At 48.5% G+C, this 16,575-nt stretch overlaps 1 protein-coding gene across 1 annotated transcript in view; it reads left to right on the top strand.

Annotated features, from left to right (window-relative positions):
* LOC103233544 (polycystin-1-like protein 2) overlaps positions 1 to 16,575 on the top strand; it is a 107,710-nt gene that overhangs the window by 19,186 nt on the left and 71,949 nt on the right. Inside the window, exons 6-11 of the mRNA XM_038008226.2 lie at positions 1,241 to 1,470; positions 4,960 to 5,364; positions 8,707 to 8,784; positions 12,165 to 12,214; positions 14,226 to 14,343; positions 15,582 to 15,789. Of these exons, the coding sequence (XP_037864154.2) occupies positions 1,241 to 1,470; positions 4,960 to 5,364; positions 8,707 to 8,784; positions 12,165 to 12,214; positions 14,226 to 14,343; positions 15,582 to 15,789 (1,089 nt within the window). The remainder of the gene's footprint in view (positions 1 to 1,240; positions 1,471 to 4,959; positions 5,365 to 8,706; positions 8,785 to 12,164; positions 12,215 to 14,225; positions 14,344 to 15,581; positions 15,790 to 16,575) is intronic.

The following is a 16,575-nucleotide window of genomic DNA, read 5'->3' as shown; positions in this document are numbered from 1 at the left end:
CACTCCGCCGGGCCACACAATATCTTATATGTAAGAAAAGGACCAGTCATTTATCTTTTTAGGGATATAGTGACTCAGGCTAGAGGCGTGGAAGCAGAGCACTCTATTCTGTTTTGTCCTCAAAGTGTTCTGGAGGGCTGCCTGTCACTGCAAAGTCAGGAGCTTCCTGTGATGATGCTGGCAAACAGAAATGAGCACACGTGTCTCCTTGAGTTTGCTACTTTGTGTCACAGGAACCAGGAAATAGACTCTGATGTGGAGCACGGGAAGGGAGTAGTAAGATGGGCAAGAGGAGAGTTGAACTGGGATGCAGGGTCCACAGAGGCCTTGCCGATCCTGCAGAAACCTCTGAGCTGGCATGGCCCTCAGAGTTGTTTCCAACTGAGGCCAGAGAGCCAGACCATTATAATCCAGCATTGAGTACTCGTTGGGTGCAGGATGTCCATGGGATGGGAGGTAGGCTTGAGCGAGGCAGCTCCCTTTGGCTAAAAGGGACTCTTGTACACAGATTCAGCTGTGAGCCCTCAGCCACAGCTCACAGGTGTACTGGGGGATGCATGCCTCAGGCTTGAAGGGTGGAATCTGGAGGATTCCCGACAGCACCCACTACGGAGGATAATAGGAGGGTTTTCAGGTCAGGAACTACATGGTCTAAGTTGTTACCATTACTCTAGTACTCACTGGATTTTTTTTTTTTTCTTTTTGAGACAGGGTCTTACTCTGTCGCCCAGACTGGAATGCAGTGGTGCAATCTCAGCTCACTGCAACCTCCACCTTCTGGGTTCAAGCGATCCTCCTGCCTCAGCCTCCCTAGTACTTGGGATTACAGGTGTGCACCACCACGCCTTGTGTTTTTAGTAGAGATGGGATTTCGCCATGTTGGCCAGGCTGGTCTGAAACTGCTGACCTCAAGCGATCTACCCTCCTCAGCCTCCTGAAGTGCTGGGATTACAGGTGTGAGCCACCACGCCCGGCCAGTCATGCACTTTTAAACAACCAGATCTTGTGAGAACCCACTCACTACCAAGAGAGCAGCACCAGGGGGATGGTGCCAAGCCATTCATGAGAAAACGCCCCTATGAGCCAATCACCTTCTACCAGGCCCCACCTCCAACACTGGGGATCACAATTCAACGTGAGATTTGGGCAGGAGCACAGATCCAAACCCTGTCAGTGCATGTGTAAATGCGTGTCTTTGTGTTTCCCCAACGCTGGTCACGTCCCTGACTGTGGCCGGCAGTGTGTCCAGCAATGTGACCCACCAGTTCACATCTCCTGGGGAATTCACCGTGTTTGCTGAATGCACAACCAGTGAGTGGCATGTGACAGCCCAGAGGCAAGTGACCGTGCGAGACAAGATGGAGAGGCTCAGCGTGACTGCATGCTCCGGCCTGTCCCAGTCCGGAGCTGGCCCCCTCTGCCAGGCTGTCTTTGGGGATCCTCTGTGGATTCAGGTGGAGCTTGATGGAGGTGAGTCTGCAGAACTGGGCACATCAAGGCAAGTTATAAAATCACTGATTTCCTCCAAATCTGTCCAACTCCCAGGCCTTAATAAATAGTGGGCCAGGTGCAGTGGCTCAAGCCTGTAATTTCAACACTTTGGGAGGCTGAGGTGGGTGAACTGCTTGAGCTCAGAAGTTCAGAACCAGCCTGGGCAACGGGGTGAGATCCCATTTCTATAAAAAGTACAAAAATTAGTCAGGTTTGGTCACACGTGACTGTAGTCCCAGCTACTTGGGTGGCTGAGGTGGGAGGATGGCTTGAATCCGGGAGGTCGAGGCTGCAGTGAGCTGAGATCATGCCACTGCACGCCAGCCAGGACATCAGAGTGAGACCCTGTTTAAAAAAAATTAAATTAAGAGTAACAGGGATCACCTACTGAGTTCTTTTTTTAAGAAGGAGTTTTGCTCTTATTGCCCAGGTGGAGTGCAATGGCGCAATCTCAGCTCACTGCAAACTCCACCTCCTGGGTTCAAGTGATTCCCCTGCCTCAGCCTCCCAAGTAGCTGGGATTACAAGCATGTGCCACCACACCTGGCTAATTTTTTGTATTTACTAGAGACGGGGTTTCACCATGTTGGTCAGGCTGATCTCAAACTCCTGACCTCAGGTGATCCACCTGCCTTGGCCTCCCAAGGTGCTGGGATTATAGGCGTGAACCACTATGCCTGGCCGAGTTCATTTTTAAACTATCATTTATTCATTTATTTAGCACCTAGTGTGTGCCAGGCACTGTTCTCAGTGCTTTGCATAAACTTGTCTACTCATTACATACTAGTATTATCTTCATTTTATAGATGAAGAAATGAAGACACAGAAAGGTTAAAACATTTGCCCAGAGTCAGAAGGCTAGTAAGCTAGTGAGCACTCCCAGCCTTCCAAAGGCCCTTTTTTGCATCCCTGTAGAACCGAACTTCCAAGTCACTTCCTGTTGGGAATTTGATTAGGATGAGGTGGCACTGGGACTGCTACCAACTGGGCCTGAGCCCATCTCAGTGCAGCTAGCATCGACTAGCTTGGCACACAATCAAGTTGCCCCTGGCCAAGGCCAGTATTCAGCTGCACCCACTGGTATAGCCATGCCAGCTGTTATGACTGGGGTCCATTCTGACTGGTCACAGTGTGTTTTTTGATTGGTCACAGAGACTGCTCTAATTGATTGTCATGTCCATTCTGATTGGTCACAGTGTCTAATCTTTTTTTTTTTTTTTTTTTGAGATAGACTCTTGCTCTGTCATCCAGGCTGGACTGCAGTGTTGCGATCCCAGCTCACTGCAACTTCCACCACCCAGGTTCAAGTGACTCAGCCTCCTGGGTAGCTGGGACTACAGGTGTGTGCCACCATGCCTGGTTATTTTTTTATTTTTTATTTTTTGTATTTTTTTTTTTATTTTAGTAGAGATGGGATTTGGCCATATTGGCCAGGCTGGTCTTGAACTCCTGACCTCAGTTAAGTTGCCCGCATCTGCCTCCCAAAATGTTGGGATTACAGGCATGAGCCACTGCTCCTGGCCACAGTGGTTTTTGTTGTTGTTGTTGTTTGGTTTTTGTTTTGTTTTGTTTGTTTTTTGTTTTGAGATGGAGTCTCGCTGTGTCCCAGGCTGGAGTGCAGTGGCATGATCTTAGCTCAATGCAACCTCCGCCTCTCGGATTTAAGCGATTCTCCTGCCTCAGTCTCCCTAGTAGCTGGGATTACAGGCGCCCACCACCATACCCAGCTAATTTTTGTATTTTTAGTAGAGACAGGGTTTCACCATATTGGCCAGGCTGGTCTGGAACTCCTGACCTCATGATCCACCTGCCTTGGCCTCCCAAAGTGCTGGGATTACAGGCATGAGCCTCGGCGCCCGGCCTGTGTTTTCTGATTGGTCACAGGGACTGCTCTGATTGCTTGTCATGTCTATTTTGATTGGTCAGGGTGTCCATTCTGATTGGTCACAGTGTCTGTTCTGATTGGTCATGGCATCTATTTGTTGGTTACAGTGTCTATTCTGATTTATCAGAGCATCCATTCCAATTGATTGGCACCTATGCAGTGTTGGTTGTTAAATATTTTAAATTATCACCCCTTCTCTCAATAGAGACCCTCTTGGCTAAGACTCATCCTCACCCAGGGCAGCATTTTTCCTGAAGCCCAGGCCCAATTTGAGATCAGAATAGAGGCCTGTTGATGTAAACACGGCAGCACAGAGCTAGTGCAGTGAGCACGTGACTCGGTTTGACCTCACATCCGACCTGGAGCCCTCTCATAGCAACAGCTGTGGAAGCCAAAATGGGGCTTTAACACAGCGCTCAGGAAACCCCTTCAGTTCTTGTGTGCTTGTTGGATGAAGAGGGCTCATATGTGCACCTGAGGAAACAAAATAATCTTTCATTTATTTACTCATCCTACTAATATAATTGAGTGCCTACTCTGCCGGGTGTGGGGCAGGCAGCAGTAAATATGAAAGTCAGGGTTCCCATTCTCATAGGGCTTACGTCGTAGTCGTCATCATCATCATCCAGACAAGAATTATGCTAGCTTGATTTTTACTGGAAAGGATCCTCATTTGTTGATTTAAGTCAGATTTTAAGAGTCAACCACAATATTTAGCATCCAGTAGAACAACCATCTGCAAACTGCAAGGGAGCCCCCCTCTTGCTGTGAATGGGCTGAGTTCTCATGTTGGTGTGCAGGGTTCCGGGCAGTCACCAGTGTAGGTTGAAGGAATGGCTTCACTTGCTCCTGCTTAAAACAAGACCCAAAGCTAATTCTTATGTGTAAAAATTAGCCCTCACCCTTAAGAGATGCTCCCTTTTAGTCCTCCTCCTCCCCCGATCAGGACATCTCTGGCAACTAAATGTGGTAATTTTTAAATTATAAATATTTAGGTTCTTAGGTAAGACATGCGTAGTATAAATAAGTTAGAATATGCAAATGAACAGAGAGGACCCCCAAATGACAAAATCACGGCCGGGCGCGGTGGCTCACGCCTGTAATCCTGGTACTTTGGGAGTCTGAGGTGGGCAAATCACGAGGTCAGGAGTTTGAGACCATCCTGGCAACATGGTGAAATCCTCTCTCTACTAAATATGCAAAAAATTAGCTGGATATGGTGGCAGGTGCCTGTAATCCTAGCTACTCGAGAAGCTGAGGCAGGAGAATCACTTGAACCCAGGAGGCAGAGGTTGCAGTGAGCCAAGATCGTGCCACTGCACTTCAGCCCAGGCAAATGGTGCCAGACTCTGTCTCAAAAAAAAAAAAAAAAAAAAAGACAAAATTAGCTATTAACCTAATACTCAGAGATAATCACCATTAATATTTGAAGAAAGGGGCATATCCTTACATATTGCTTTGTATCTGTGTCTGTATCCATGTCTATATCAGAATCAGTCTTCAGAGACTGAGTCTGAGCTGCCATAGTATTATCAACCACATGGTTGTTACCAACATTCTTAAATTTTTCTTACCCCACCTAGGAACAGGAGTGACTTACACTGTGCTTTCGGGTGACATAACCCTGGCCATGTCCACCGCCCAAAGGGGCTCGCTACCATACAATCTGACCCTGGACACAGAAACCCAGAAACTGGTGGGCCCTGGGTGGCACCGCCTGGAGATCCAAGCTACCAGCAACACCACCTCCTCTGCGCTCTCCAGGAACATCACAGTCCACTTGGTGGAGCTGCTGTCAGGGCTGCAGGCCTCCTGGGCTTCTGACCATTTGGAACTTGGACAGGACCTATTGATCAACATCTCAGTGGCTCAGGGCACCCCAGAAGAGCTGACCTTTGAGGTGGCAGGACTCAATGCAACCTTCTCCCATGAGCAAGTGAGCTTTGGCGAGCCATTTGGGATTTACCGCTTGGCTGTTCCAGTTGAAGGTACATGGGGTTAGTGGCTCCCCTACTGATGCCCCTCCTCTTCCCTTTCTGACTTGGTGCCCAGGGTCCTGCCAGCCAGTTTTCCAGTGTGTCCTGGACATAGATGTAGCTCACAGCACCCTGCCTGGGTCACAAGATAAGGAACAGCCAGATGTAATCTGTCATCATTGAGTTATCGGTTCTCAACTTTGGCACTTCTGACATTTGGGGCTGGATCATTCCTTGTTACAGTTGGGGGCTGGTACTGAAGGAGTTTTAGCAGCATCCCTGGCTTTTGTTCACTAGATGCTAGTAGTACCAGCAACGCAAGTAATGATGATAAAAATGTCAGACATTGCCAAATGTCCCCTGGGGGGCAAAATCGCCTGCATTTAGGGCCCCTGTAAGAGTCCAGGCATATTCAGATTCCTCAAACATCTCTAGAGAAGAGTGTGGTTTGGGGAACTGCAGGTGATGCCCTGGGGGAAAGAGGTAAAAACCAGAATAGCAGAGACGGGGATGGAGAGAGGAAGTGTTGCTAACCGCAGGGTCTTAGGCTCTGATGTACTGAAACGCTCACGGACGAGGCTATGTTCAAACATAAAGGAGGCAGCACTGGAGTGGAGGTTCAGGGGTTGACTCTGCAGAGAGTCCGGAAGGCGTTCTTTTTTTTTTTGGAGATGGCGTCTTGCTCTGTCTCCCAGGCTGGAGTGTAGTCAGTGGCGCAATCTTGACTCGCTGCAACTTCCGCCTCCTGGGTTCAAGCAATTCTCATGCCTCAGCCTCCCAAGCAGCTGGGATTACAGATGTGCACCACCATGCCCAGATAATTTTTTTTGTATTTTTAGTAGAGAGGGGTTTTACCATGTTGGCCAGGCTGGTCTCGAACTCTCAACCTCAGGTGATCCACCCGCCTTGGCCTCCCAAAGTGCTGGGATTATAGGCGTGAGCCCTTGCACCCAGCCTGTCTTTTTTTTTTGAAATGGAGTCTCTCTCTGTCACCCAGGCTGGAGTGCAGTGGCTTGATCTCAGCTCACTGCAACCTTCACCTCCCAGGTTCAAGAGATTCTCCTGCCTCAGCCTCCCTAGTAGCTGAGACTACAGGCAATAATTACCGTGCCTGACTAATTATTTTATTTTTAGTGGATATGGGGTTTAACCAAGTTGGCCAGGCTGGTCTTGAACTCCTGACCTCACATGATCTGCCTGCCTCAACTTCCCAAAGTGCTGGGATTACAAGCGTGAGCCACCGCGCCTGGCATTCTTAAAGGAGGTGGGGTGGGAAAAGGGTGACATTTAAGCATGTGGAGGTGGGGAATGTTCAGCGCCTGTGCAGTCTGGTCACATGCTTCTTGATGTGTGGTATATCTCATTAGCATGTTAAAGCTCTGCCCTGGGCATGATTTTTAGTATAATAAGGAGGCAAAGGGTAAAGATTGGTCATTTTTCTAGTCTTCGGTGCATGCAGGCTATAGGGTTAACTCCCTTGAGTAAGATTTAAGGTGGGAGCTGTTTATTTTCGTTTCCTCAAGGTCTGCAATCAGTGGGCAAGGTACCTTGAGCAAGATTTACGGTGCAACCTCTGGATGATCTGACTGGGGTCTGTGCCTGCTGTGGGTCACTCTCCCCAACCAGCTTGAAGTAGAGTCCTCGATGAGGCAGGGCAGGGGTCCAAGTCCCATCTCTGGTCTATCTCAGAAGTATTTGCAATGATGCTAATGGGAGGACAGACTGGCTGGCACCAGCCAGGGGAGGTGGCCACAGCACCCATTTGCATTTAATCTGTAAGGAACAGAGAGTCCTTGAGGGCCCTGATGAGATCAGCAGGCAGAAATGTGATGGGAAGGGCAGAGTCTCCAGCCCATCCAGGACCTGCCCACAGCTCCCCCTGGATCTCAGAGGTGCGCTAGAAAACAGGTGATACTGTGCAGGTGTGGGGTTACAACGCCCTCCGCAAGCAACTCCACAAACCAGATAGCAGAAGGGACCATAGCTTTGAGAAGAAAAGCACCGGGGCTTTGTCAGATACCAAGGGTCCAGCTTGGAAGAGGGAAAATCCGGAGGCAGCTGCAGCTGGAAAATCACACCATGCATGGGTTATAAGCCAGATGCAGATTTTGGTTTGTCACCTGTAAAAATTACTCCTCCCCTGAAAGTCACCGCTGTCAAGGTCGCTTCGCAGGGGAAGTTGATCTCTGTCTGATAAAATCTCCACATGTCTTGTGACTTTCGCTCTCTGTTAGATGATGAACAGACTTCTCCTGCCCCTGAGGCCAACAGATTTGGACGACTCCAGGGCTGGCGGGGGGTGGAAGGATGGAAGGGGAACAGGACAGGGCAGGGACATTTGCACTTGGTGGTGCCGGCCTGGTTCTTGAGGTTGAGCAAATGTTTGAAGCCGCCTTTTTCTTGTAGGAGCTTCTCTGCGTTCTTGGGGCCCCCAGCTGGGCCTTATAGGCCTTTGCTCCTCAGGTGGAGGGGGATGCCTCCCCGTTAGCTGGCCACATGCCCTGGCTGCTTCTCCCTGGCCGCCTCCCCTCTCTGTCAGACTCCCCTCATTCTCCCTGCCTTCGTCAGCACCCCTCTCCCCAAGGCACAGATCTGGTCCACAGAACATTCTGACCCATTTCTTGGCTGACTCCCAGCCAGATGCAGTTATTTCCCAGATGCAGAAACGCAGCCCCTTCCTCCGGGCCCCTTCCACCCCATGCATGGTGGCATGAGCCTGTAGTTCCAGCTACTCGGGAGGCTGAGGCGGGAGAATTGCTTGAGCCTGGGAGGTGGAGGTTGTGGTAAGCTGAGATCGTGCCACTGCACTCTAGTCTGGATGACAGAGTAAGATCCTGTCTCAAAAAAATAAATAAAATAAAATAAATAAAATAAAATAAAAAAATAAAATAAAATAGAATAAAATAAAAATCCTTCTCCACTCTCTCCACCCTTCTCACAATACTGCTCTATCTCTCCCTCTTGGGAATCCTCTATCTTATCTATTGAAAACCTACCTCTCCTTCGGAATTTAGCTCCAGCCCTGGCTCCATCCTGTGAACCATTTCTTTCTCTCCTGAGGTTGAAGCGGCCCCACCCAATGCCCACAGTGCCCCTTGCCGATTCCTCCCATGGTTTGGCGTTCACTGTCCTATGTGTCTAGACATCATAAGGCCCTTGAGGACAAGAACCAAGCTCCTTCATCTCTGTGTCCCCAGAGGCTTGCACCGTGCCTGACATACAGCAGGGATTCATTAAATGCTCAGAGGTGAAATATTTCGTTAGAGGCATCAGTGGACTAGGGAAGCAAGTTGGGAGAGTTTTCTTCGTCAAATTCATGACAGCGGCTGTGACTCTGGGTCCTTTGTATTGCAGGTACCTTTCTGGTCACCATGCTGGTGAAGAATGCCTTCTCCAACCTGAGTTTGGAAATCGGGAACATCACTATCACAGGCAAGGTGTTTCTGCAAGGGGGCATAGAACCTTTTACCAGGAGTCCGGGGCATTGCACCTGCTTAGGCTCTAGTGAGGAGCCTTTCCAAACACGGCTCTGAATATGTATCTTGTTCTACAGATGGTTAGAATCCTCCTGTTATTCTAACGAGGCAATGATGTTTACAGTAAAACATTTAACCACTGATACAGAATTCTAAAACAAGAGTTTGCATTCATTATGATGCTTTAAGCTGCAAGTAACAGAAAGTCCAACCTAAGTAGCTTCAGATTCAGGGCTTTCTTGTCTCACGTAAGATGTTGGACGTAAGCACTTCCAGGGTTGGTTCGGTGGTTCAGCGATGCCAGCAAGAAACCAAGCTCAGTCTGTCTTTCTCCTCTGCCATCCTTAGAGCTTTGGGGCTGCCTTAGGCTTGCTGCTCAGGGAATCAAAGTGACTGCTGCAGTTCCAGATATTGCGTGTTAACCCAGCGTTATCCAGCAGTGGGAGAAGGAGTTTCTTCGTGTACACCTCTTTTTATTAGGGGAAAAATCTTTCCCACTGTACACAATCATCACCTCAGATACCATGACCAAAGTAGGGTCATGTCTGCAGCTATAAAGTGCACTGGAAAAGCAGATACCCAGCATTTTCAGGTTCTGTGGGAGAAGGTGGATTCCGGCTGCCAGGAGGAAGGCTGGGGTAATGGCTGTTGGGGAACTAGCTGACAGTAGCCATCACAGAGGTGGAGATGACTTGAATGTGTTTGCTAGGACAGTTCAAGTAGCAAGGGACAGAAAAGAAGCTCAAACTGGCTTGAGTCAAAAGGAAATTTTATCGGCTCAGAAAATGAAAAGCTGGCTGGACACTGTGGCTCATGCCTACAATCCCAGCACTTTGGGAGGCCGAGGTGGTGGATCACTTGAGATCAGAAGTTCGAGACCAGCCTGGCCAACATGACGAAAACTTGTCTCTACTAAAAATATGAAAATTAGCTGGGCGTGGTGGCACACACCTGTAGTCCCAGCTACTGGGGAGGCTGAGGCGAGGAGAATCGTTTGAGCCTAGGAGGCAGAGGTTGCAGTGAGCCAAGATCATGCCACTGCACTCCAGCCTGGGTGACAATGTGAGACGGTGTCCCTCCCGAAAAGAAAAAAGAAAATGGAAATGAAAAGCCCAGGGAGCGGACCTGTTCTTAAACACAGCTGGATGCGTTGCTCAGACAATGTTTTCAGAAACCTACCTCTCTCCCCCTCTGGTTCTGTGTTGGCTTCTTTTGGATTCTCTCTTTCTGGCAGTAGTAAGATGGCCCCAGGCTTTGAGCCTTAACCCCAGAGGAGAAAGACCACCTCCTGATGGAGATTTCTAGTAGAAGTCCTGAGGCTGCTTCTTGCTGGCTGAAGCTCAGTTCATGGTTTCTCCTGGACCAGCTACTGAGACCAGGGGAAGTGGCAGTCAGTTTGGGAGGTCACGGTCTCATGCCCACACTGGAGTACAGTGTAGGGTCAGCTTCACCCAAACCAAGGCCTGAGAGTTGGGGAGGGATGGTTCTTAGGGAAAATATCGCCCAAGATGCTGCTACCAAGGGAGCGAGGCATAGATGCCTGGAAATTTGACAGCCAGATATGGGATTTGAGGCCCAGAAAGTTTAATTGACTTTGCAGAAGTCACACGGCTGATTCATGGCAGGATCAAAGGCAGCAAATATTTCTCCTAATTTTTTCATTCGGGGTGACTGGACTGCCTTCCTTCTTAAGGTTAAGAAAGTCCCCTTTGTCTGGCATCTTAGCCTTGATTTGTGTAGTTTTACATGCCTGTGGAATTATAGTTGTGTGAAAGAGAATTCACTGGGCGAGAGTTTTTTAAAGATCAGTGCTACTGATCTTTATATATATCCTTATATATATATCCATATATATATATCCTTATGTATATCCTTATATATATATCCTTATATATATCCAGAGCCTTAGTAAATCACACAAAATAACTGTAAGTTACTATCTTAATCACTATACTTTAATTAGACATTAATCATTAATATTTCAATATTTTCAGTAGGCCGGGCACAGTGGCTCACGCCTGTAATCCCAACACTTTGGGAGGTCAAAGCAGGTGAATCACTGGAGGTCAGAGGTTCAAGATCAACCTGGCCAACATGGTGAAACCCTGTCTCTACTAAAAATACAAAAATTAGCTGGGTATAGTGGTGCACACCTATAATCCCAGCCACTTAGCAGGCTGAGGCAGGAGAATCGCTTGAACCCGGGAGGTGCAGGTTGCAGTGAACCAAGATCATGCCACTACACTACAGCCTGGGCAACAGAGCTAGACTCCATCTCAAAAATATATATTTTTTCAGAGACATCAATTGATTGTACCTTTTTCCATTGTTTAAACTTGACACACTAGCATTCTTTCTAGATGTATAGTTTACAAAGTAATTCTATAAACAGCACCACATTCAGTCTTCCTGGAGCCCTGAGAAAAAGGGATGGCCTCCAGGCATTTTTACAAATGAGGAAACCAAGACTCAGAGAGGATGACTCACCTACCCAGTTCACATAGCCAATAGGAGGCCAGTAAGAGAATCTGACAGCAGCATAGTGTGTGGTGCCGACTCCACCCACTTGCCAGAGGTGAGCGTGCCCATCTCTCCTCACTCCATATTCAGTAGCATCAGGTTTATAGCTTGGTGGGAATATTTATACCATGGAAATTGACAAACGCTACAAATCAGGGCTCCTCACTCCCACCCCCTTTACTGGTAGTTAAACATTAGCAGTGCAGGCTGGGCACAGTGGCTCATGCCTCTAATCCCAGCACTTTGGGAGGTCGAGATGAGTGGATCACCTGAGGTCAGGAGTTTAAGCCCAGCCTGGCCAACAAGGTGAAATGCTGTCTTTACTAAAAATACAAAAAAATTAGCTGGGTGTGGTGGCGGGCACCTGTAATCCCAGCTACTCGGGAGGCTGAGGCAGGAGAATCGCTTGAACCTGGGAGACAGAGGTTGCGGTGAGCCAAGATCATGCCACTGCACTCCAGCCTGAGAGATAGAGCGAGACTCTTTCGACAACAACAACAACAACAACAACAACAACAACAACAACAACACATTAGCAGTGCATAACTGCATCTAAATCTTGTGTTTTATCTGCCCTGGCAGCTGCCTCTTTCTCAACTACCAAAGAGGTGTCTTCAGTCCAGCGGTGGACATGATGGCTCACTTTTAATCCATTTCCCTATGACCTGAACATTTGCTATGTTCCCTTAAACCATTTTCAAAGACAGGCTGATGCTCCTGATGGCATTTTCCACATGACTCTCTGACTCTATCTTTTGGCAACCTTTTATAATGTTTCCAGCCAGAGCTTGATACCCCTTCCCACTGTGTTCACAGCCCCTTCCAGTCTCCAAGAACCATCTGGGATGAATGCTGAAGGAAAGATTGTGAGTATTGTCTTCAAAAAACATTTAACCTGGCCAGGCTTGGTGGCTCACACCTGTAATCCCAGCACTTTGGCGGGCAGATCACGAGGTCAGGAGATCGAGACCATCCTGGTTAACACAGTGAAACCCCATCTCTACTAAAAATACAAAAAATTAGCCGGGCGTTGTGGCGGGAGCCTGTAGTCCCAGCTAGTCAGGAAGCTGAGGCAGGAGAATGGCGTGAACCCGGGAGGAGGAGCTTGCAGTGAGCTGAGATCGCACCACTGCACCCCAGCCTGGGCAACACAGCGAGACTCGGTCTCAGAAAACAAAAGAAAAAAAAGAAAAAAAAAGTTTAACCTCACAAGGAAAAGATGTCCAAACAATCTGTTTTAGTTTTGAGTTTTGGTGTGTTGGTACCAATGGCCAGAGCACTAGGAATCCCTGAGGCGTCTTCCATTTGAAAAGAGGCCTAAAATGACTGAATTCAAACAAAGCAAGTTGTCTAATCACAACAGAGTTAGGGTGTAAATCGATAATAAGCTATCTAGGATATGTAGATATCTGTTAGATATCTTGGCAATTAAACAGCACACTTGTTAAAAAATCAATAGCTCAAGAAGAAATCACAAGGGAAATTAGAAAGTATATCTAACTACATGATAATGACAGCACAACCTATGCAAATTTGTGGAATGCAGCTAAAGCAGTGCTCAGAGGGAAATTTATCACTTTTAATGCTTATATTAGAAAGCAGGACAAGAAAGAAAACTGGCCCAAGCTCTTTAGTTTTTATAACAAAGACTGAGTTCAACTCCTTGCTGTTGACGTTGTTCAGGCATGCATTTATTCTATAATGAAGATTCATTGTGCATCTACAGCGTTCAAGGCTAGGTATTAGGGGCTGGAAATGCAATAGTGAATAAGTACATATAGTCCCCGCCTTCATGAAGCTTACTGAGTAATACTAATGAATATATTGGCCAGGTACGGTGACTCATGCCTGTAATCCCAGCGCTTTGGGAGGCCCAGGTGGGAGGATCACTTGAGCCCAGGAGTTCGAACAACAAAGTGAGACCCTCATCTCTCAAAAAAAAAAAAAAAAAAAAAAAAAAAAATTTAAAAATTAGCCAGTCATTAAGGTGCATGCCTGTGGTCCCAGCTACTTGGGAGGCTGAGGTGGGAGGATAGTTTGGGCCTGAGAGGTTGAGGCTGCAGTGAGCCATGGCTGTGCCACTGCACTCCAGCCTGGGTAATGGAGTAAGACCCTGTCTCAAAAAAACAAAAACGACAAAAAAAAAAAAAAAACCTCCAACAAACAAATTATCATAGAATTAGGAATTGTGATAAGTATCGAATAAGAACCAATAGGGTGCAGCGATAGCAATGGACAGGGTGGTCTGGCTGATGTGGTCAGACACGGCCTCTCCAGAGGTGACGTGTAAGTGGACACGTGAAGATAAGCCAGCCAGCCATGCTGGAAAGCAGAACAAGAGCTTTCTGAGCGGGCAGATCTCAGAGGCAGGCGATGGCCTGAAGCCAGCATGGCTGGAGCCTGGTGGAGGAGAGGGATGTAGGAGATTATAGACACAGAGGCCAGATCACGCGGAGCCTTAGGTGCCAAGGCAAGAAGTTTGGATTTTATTCTCAGGCCATGGAAGGCCACTGGGGGTTGAGTTCCACTGTAGCCCCGTGTTATTTCAGGTCAGGACTTCCGGGCTTGAGCAAGAAGCTCTACAGCCCGAGCTGTTTAACAAGTCCCACCAGAGCTTACTCCAGGAACACCCCGTGTTTCTGGAGCCCACACTCAGAATCACATTACTTAGCCAGGGATCCTGAGCAACCGATTCCATGCCCCGTGAGGGGAAGGAAGCTGGGGGATTGGCCAGGGTCTGTCTCCACTCCACGCCTTACACTGAGGCTGCTCTTGGTGCAGACTGTTCTGGGGTGAAAGGGGGATGCCGACAGCACCCCACAGTGAGCCTGAGCTCACTGTAGTGGGAGTCTTACCAGCTGGCTGCTTTTTTTGCAGAAAGATAAAGGCGATATGAAGGTGTATATCCAACCTGGTCCATACGTGGATCCTTTCACGACAGTGACCCTGGACTGGCCGGACAATGACAAGGAATTACGCTTCCAATGGTCATGTGGTAGGTGATGATAGAGTTCTTTTTTTTTTTTTTTTTTTTTTTTTTGAGACAGAGTTTTGCTGCCCAGCCTGGAGTGCAATGGCGCGATCTCGGCTCACTGCAACCTCCGCCTCCTGGGTTCAAGCCATTCTCCTGCCTCAGCCTCCTGAGTAGCTGGGATTATAGGTGCCCACACTACGCCCAGCTAATTTTTGTATTTTTAGTAGAGATGGGGTTTCACTATGTTGGCCAGGCTGATCTCGAACTCCTCACCTCAGGCGATCCACCTGCCTCAGCCTCCCAAAGTGCTGGGATTACAGACATAAGCCACCACGCACTGCCGATGATAGAGTTCTTAAATTGTCTTGTTTCATTAAGAAGTGGTGAGTAGGCCGGGCGCGGTGGCTCACGCTTGTAATCCCAGCACTTTGGGAGGCCAAGACAGGTGGATCACCTGAGGTCGGGAGTTCAAGACCAGCCTGACCAACATGGAGAAACCCCGTCTCTACTAAAAATACAAAATTAACCGGGGTGGTGGGACATGCCTGTAATCCCAGCTACTCGGGAGGCTGAGGCAGGAGAATCGCTTGAACCCGGGAGGCGGAGGTTGCGGTGAGCTGAGATCACACCATTGCACTCCAGCCTGGGCAAAAAGAGAGAAACTCTGTCTCAAAAAAAAAAAGAAGTGGTGAGTAGTGGTCAGACTTTGTTGTTCTTTTTCTTAGTCTTCACACCAGCTTTTCCTATGGCCGACATTTTGTGTGACTTGTACATGCCAGACCTTGCAAATTCCATGGAAATAGCAGGTGGGGCTGAGCCTGGTTGCTCGTGCCTGTAATCCCAGCACTTTGGGAGGCCGAGGCAGGTGGATCACTGGAGGTCAGGAGTTCAAGACCAGCCTGGTCAACTTGGTGAAACCCCATCTCTACTAAAAATAGAAAAATTAGCCAGGTGTGGTGTTGCATGCCTGTAATCCTAGCTACTCTGGAGGCTGAGGCAGGAGAATCGTTTGAACCCAGGAGGCAGAGGTTGCAGTGAGCCAAGATCGCGCCATTGCACTCCAGTCTTGGCAACAAGGGCGAAACTCCATCTCAAATAAATAAATAAATAAATAAATAAATAAAGTGACGTTAAAAAAAATTAAAATGTTTATTTAGAGCTGATGTTATTATTCATGACCCCTTTCAAAACCAGAAGGTAGCAGTCTGTGCCACATTTACGGTTCCTGATGGATAACAGTGTCTGTCCATTTCTCTCAGGGCGTTGCTGGGCTCAGTGGAGCGACTGTGTTGAGAGGCAGCTGCTGCACACAGACCAGAGGGAGCTGGTGGTTCCAGCATCCTGCCTGCCGCCGCCTGACTCTGCTGTCACCCTGCGCCTGGCTGTTCTGAGAGGTCAGGAGCTGGAGAACAGGGCAGAGCGGTGCCTCTACGTGTCTGCGCCCTGGGAACTCAGGCCTCGAGTCAGGTGGGGCACGTGGGCAGTTCCTCCAGGGTCCTGATTCATTCGTTCAGCCGACACTTACTGAGGACCCACTAAGGCTGGGGCTGCCTTGGGGCAGGGCTGGCTGTGGGTCTCTGTTCTCATGGGGGTTAGCTACCACCTGGTGATCAGCACTGCTGGGCGTGAATGAAGAAGGGAAACAGCGCATGTCTATGAAAACTGCCCTGACTGGGGATCAGAGAGGCTTCTCTCAGGAACTGAAGCTCAGCAGAGATGTTCAGGAGAAACTCACAGGGCAGGGAACGGGCAGCTGGAGCAGGAACAGAGCGGACAAAGGGAGGGAGCAGAGAATCATCAGGGAGTGAAAGAGGCCAGTGTCCTGAGGATGGAGAAGAGAAGGGTGGGAAGGAGCTGGTGGTGTAGGCAGGGCTCAAGTGGGGCCTTGCCGGTCATATCAAGATTTTACCCTTTTTCCTAAGAGTGATACAGAGAAACCACCCAAGAGTTCTTTATTTCTATTTTTATTTTTATTTTTATTTTTTTGAAATGGAGTCTCGCTCTGTCACCCAGGCTGGAGTGCAGTGGCGCCACTGCAGCTCACTGCAGCCTCCGCCTCCCAGGTTCAGGCCTTTCTCCTGCCTCAGACTCCCGAGTAGCTGGGATTACAGGCGCGCATGCTACCGTGCCCAGCTAATTTTTATGTTTTTGTAGAGGCGGGGTTCACTATGTTGGATAGGCTGGTCTCGAACTCCTGACCTTAGGTGATCCACCTGCCTCGGCCTCCCAAATTGCTGGGATTACAGGAAATGA

This window comes from Chlorocebus sabaeus, chromosome 5 (assembly GCF_047675955.1).
Source record: "Chlorocebus sabaeus isolate Y175 chromosome 5, mChlSab1.0.hap1, whole genome shotgun sequence".
Classification (NCBI taxonomy): domain Eukaryota; kingdom Metazoa; phylum Chordata; class Mammalia; order Primates; family Cercopithecidae; genus Chlorocebus; species Chlorocebus sabaeus.
Note: the sequence above shows the minus strand (reverse complement) of the source record. Positions and strands in the feature narration are given on the sequence as shown.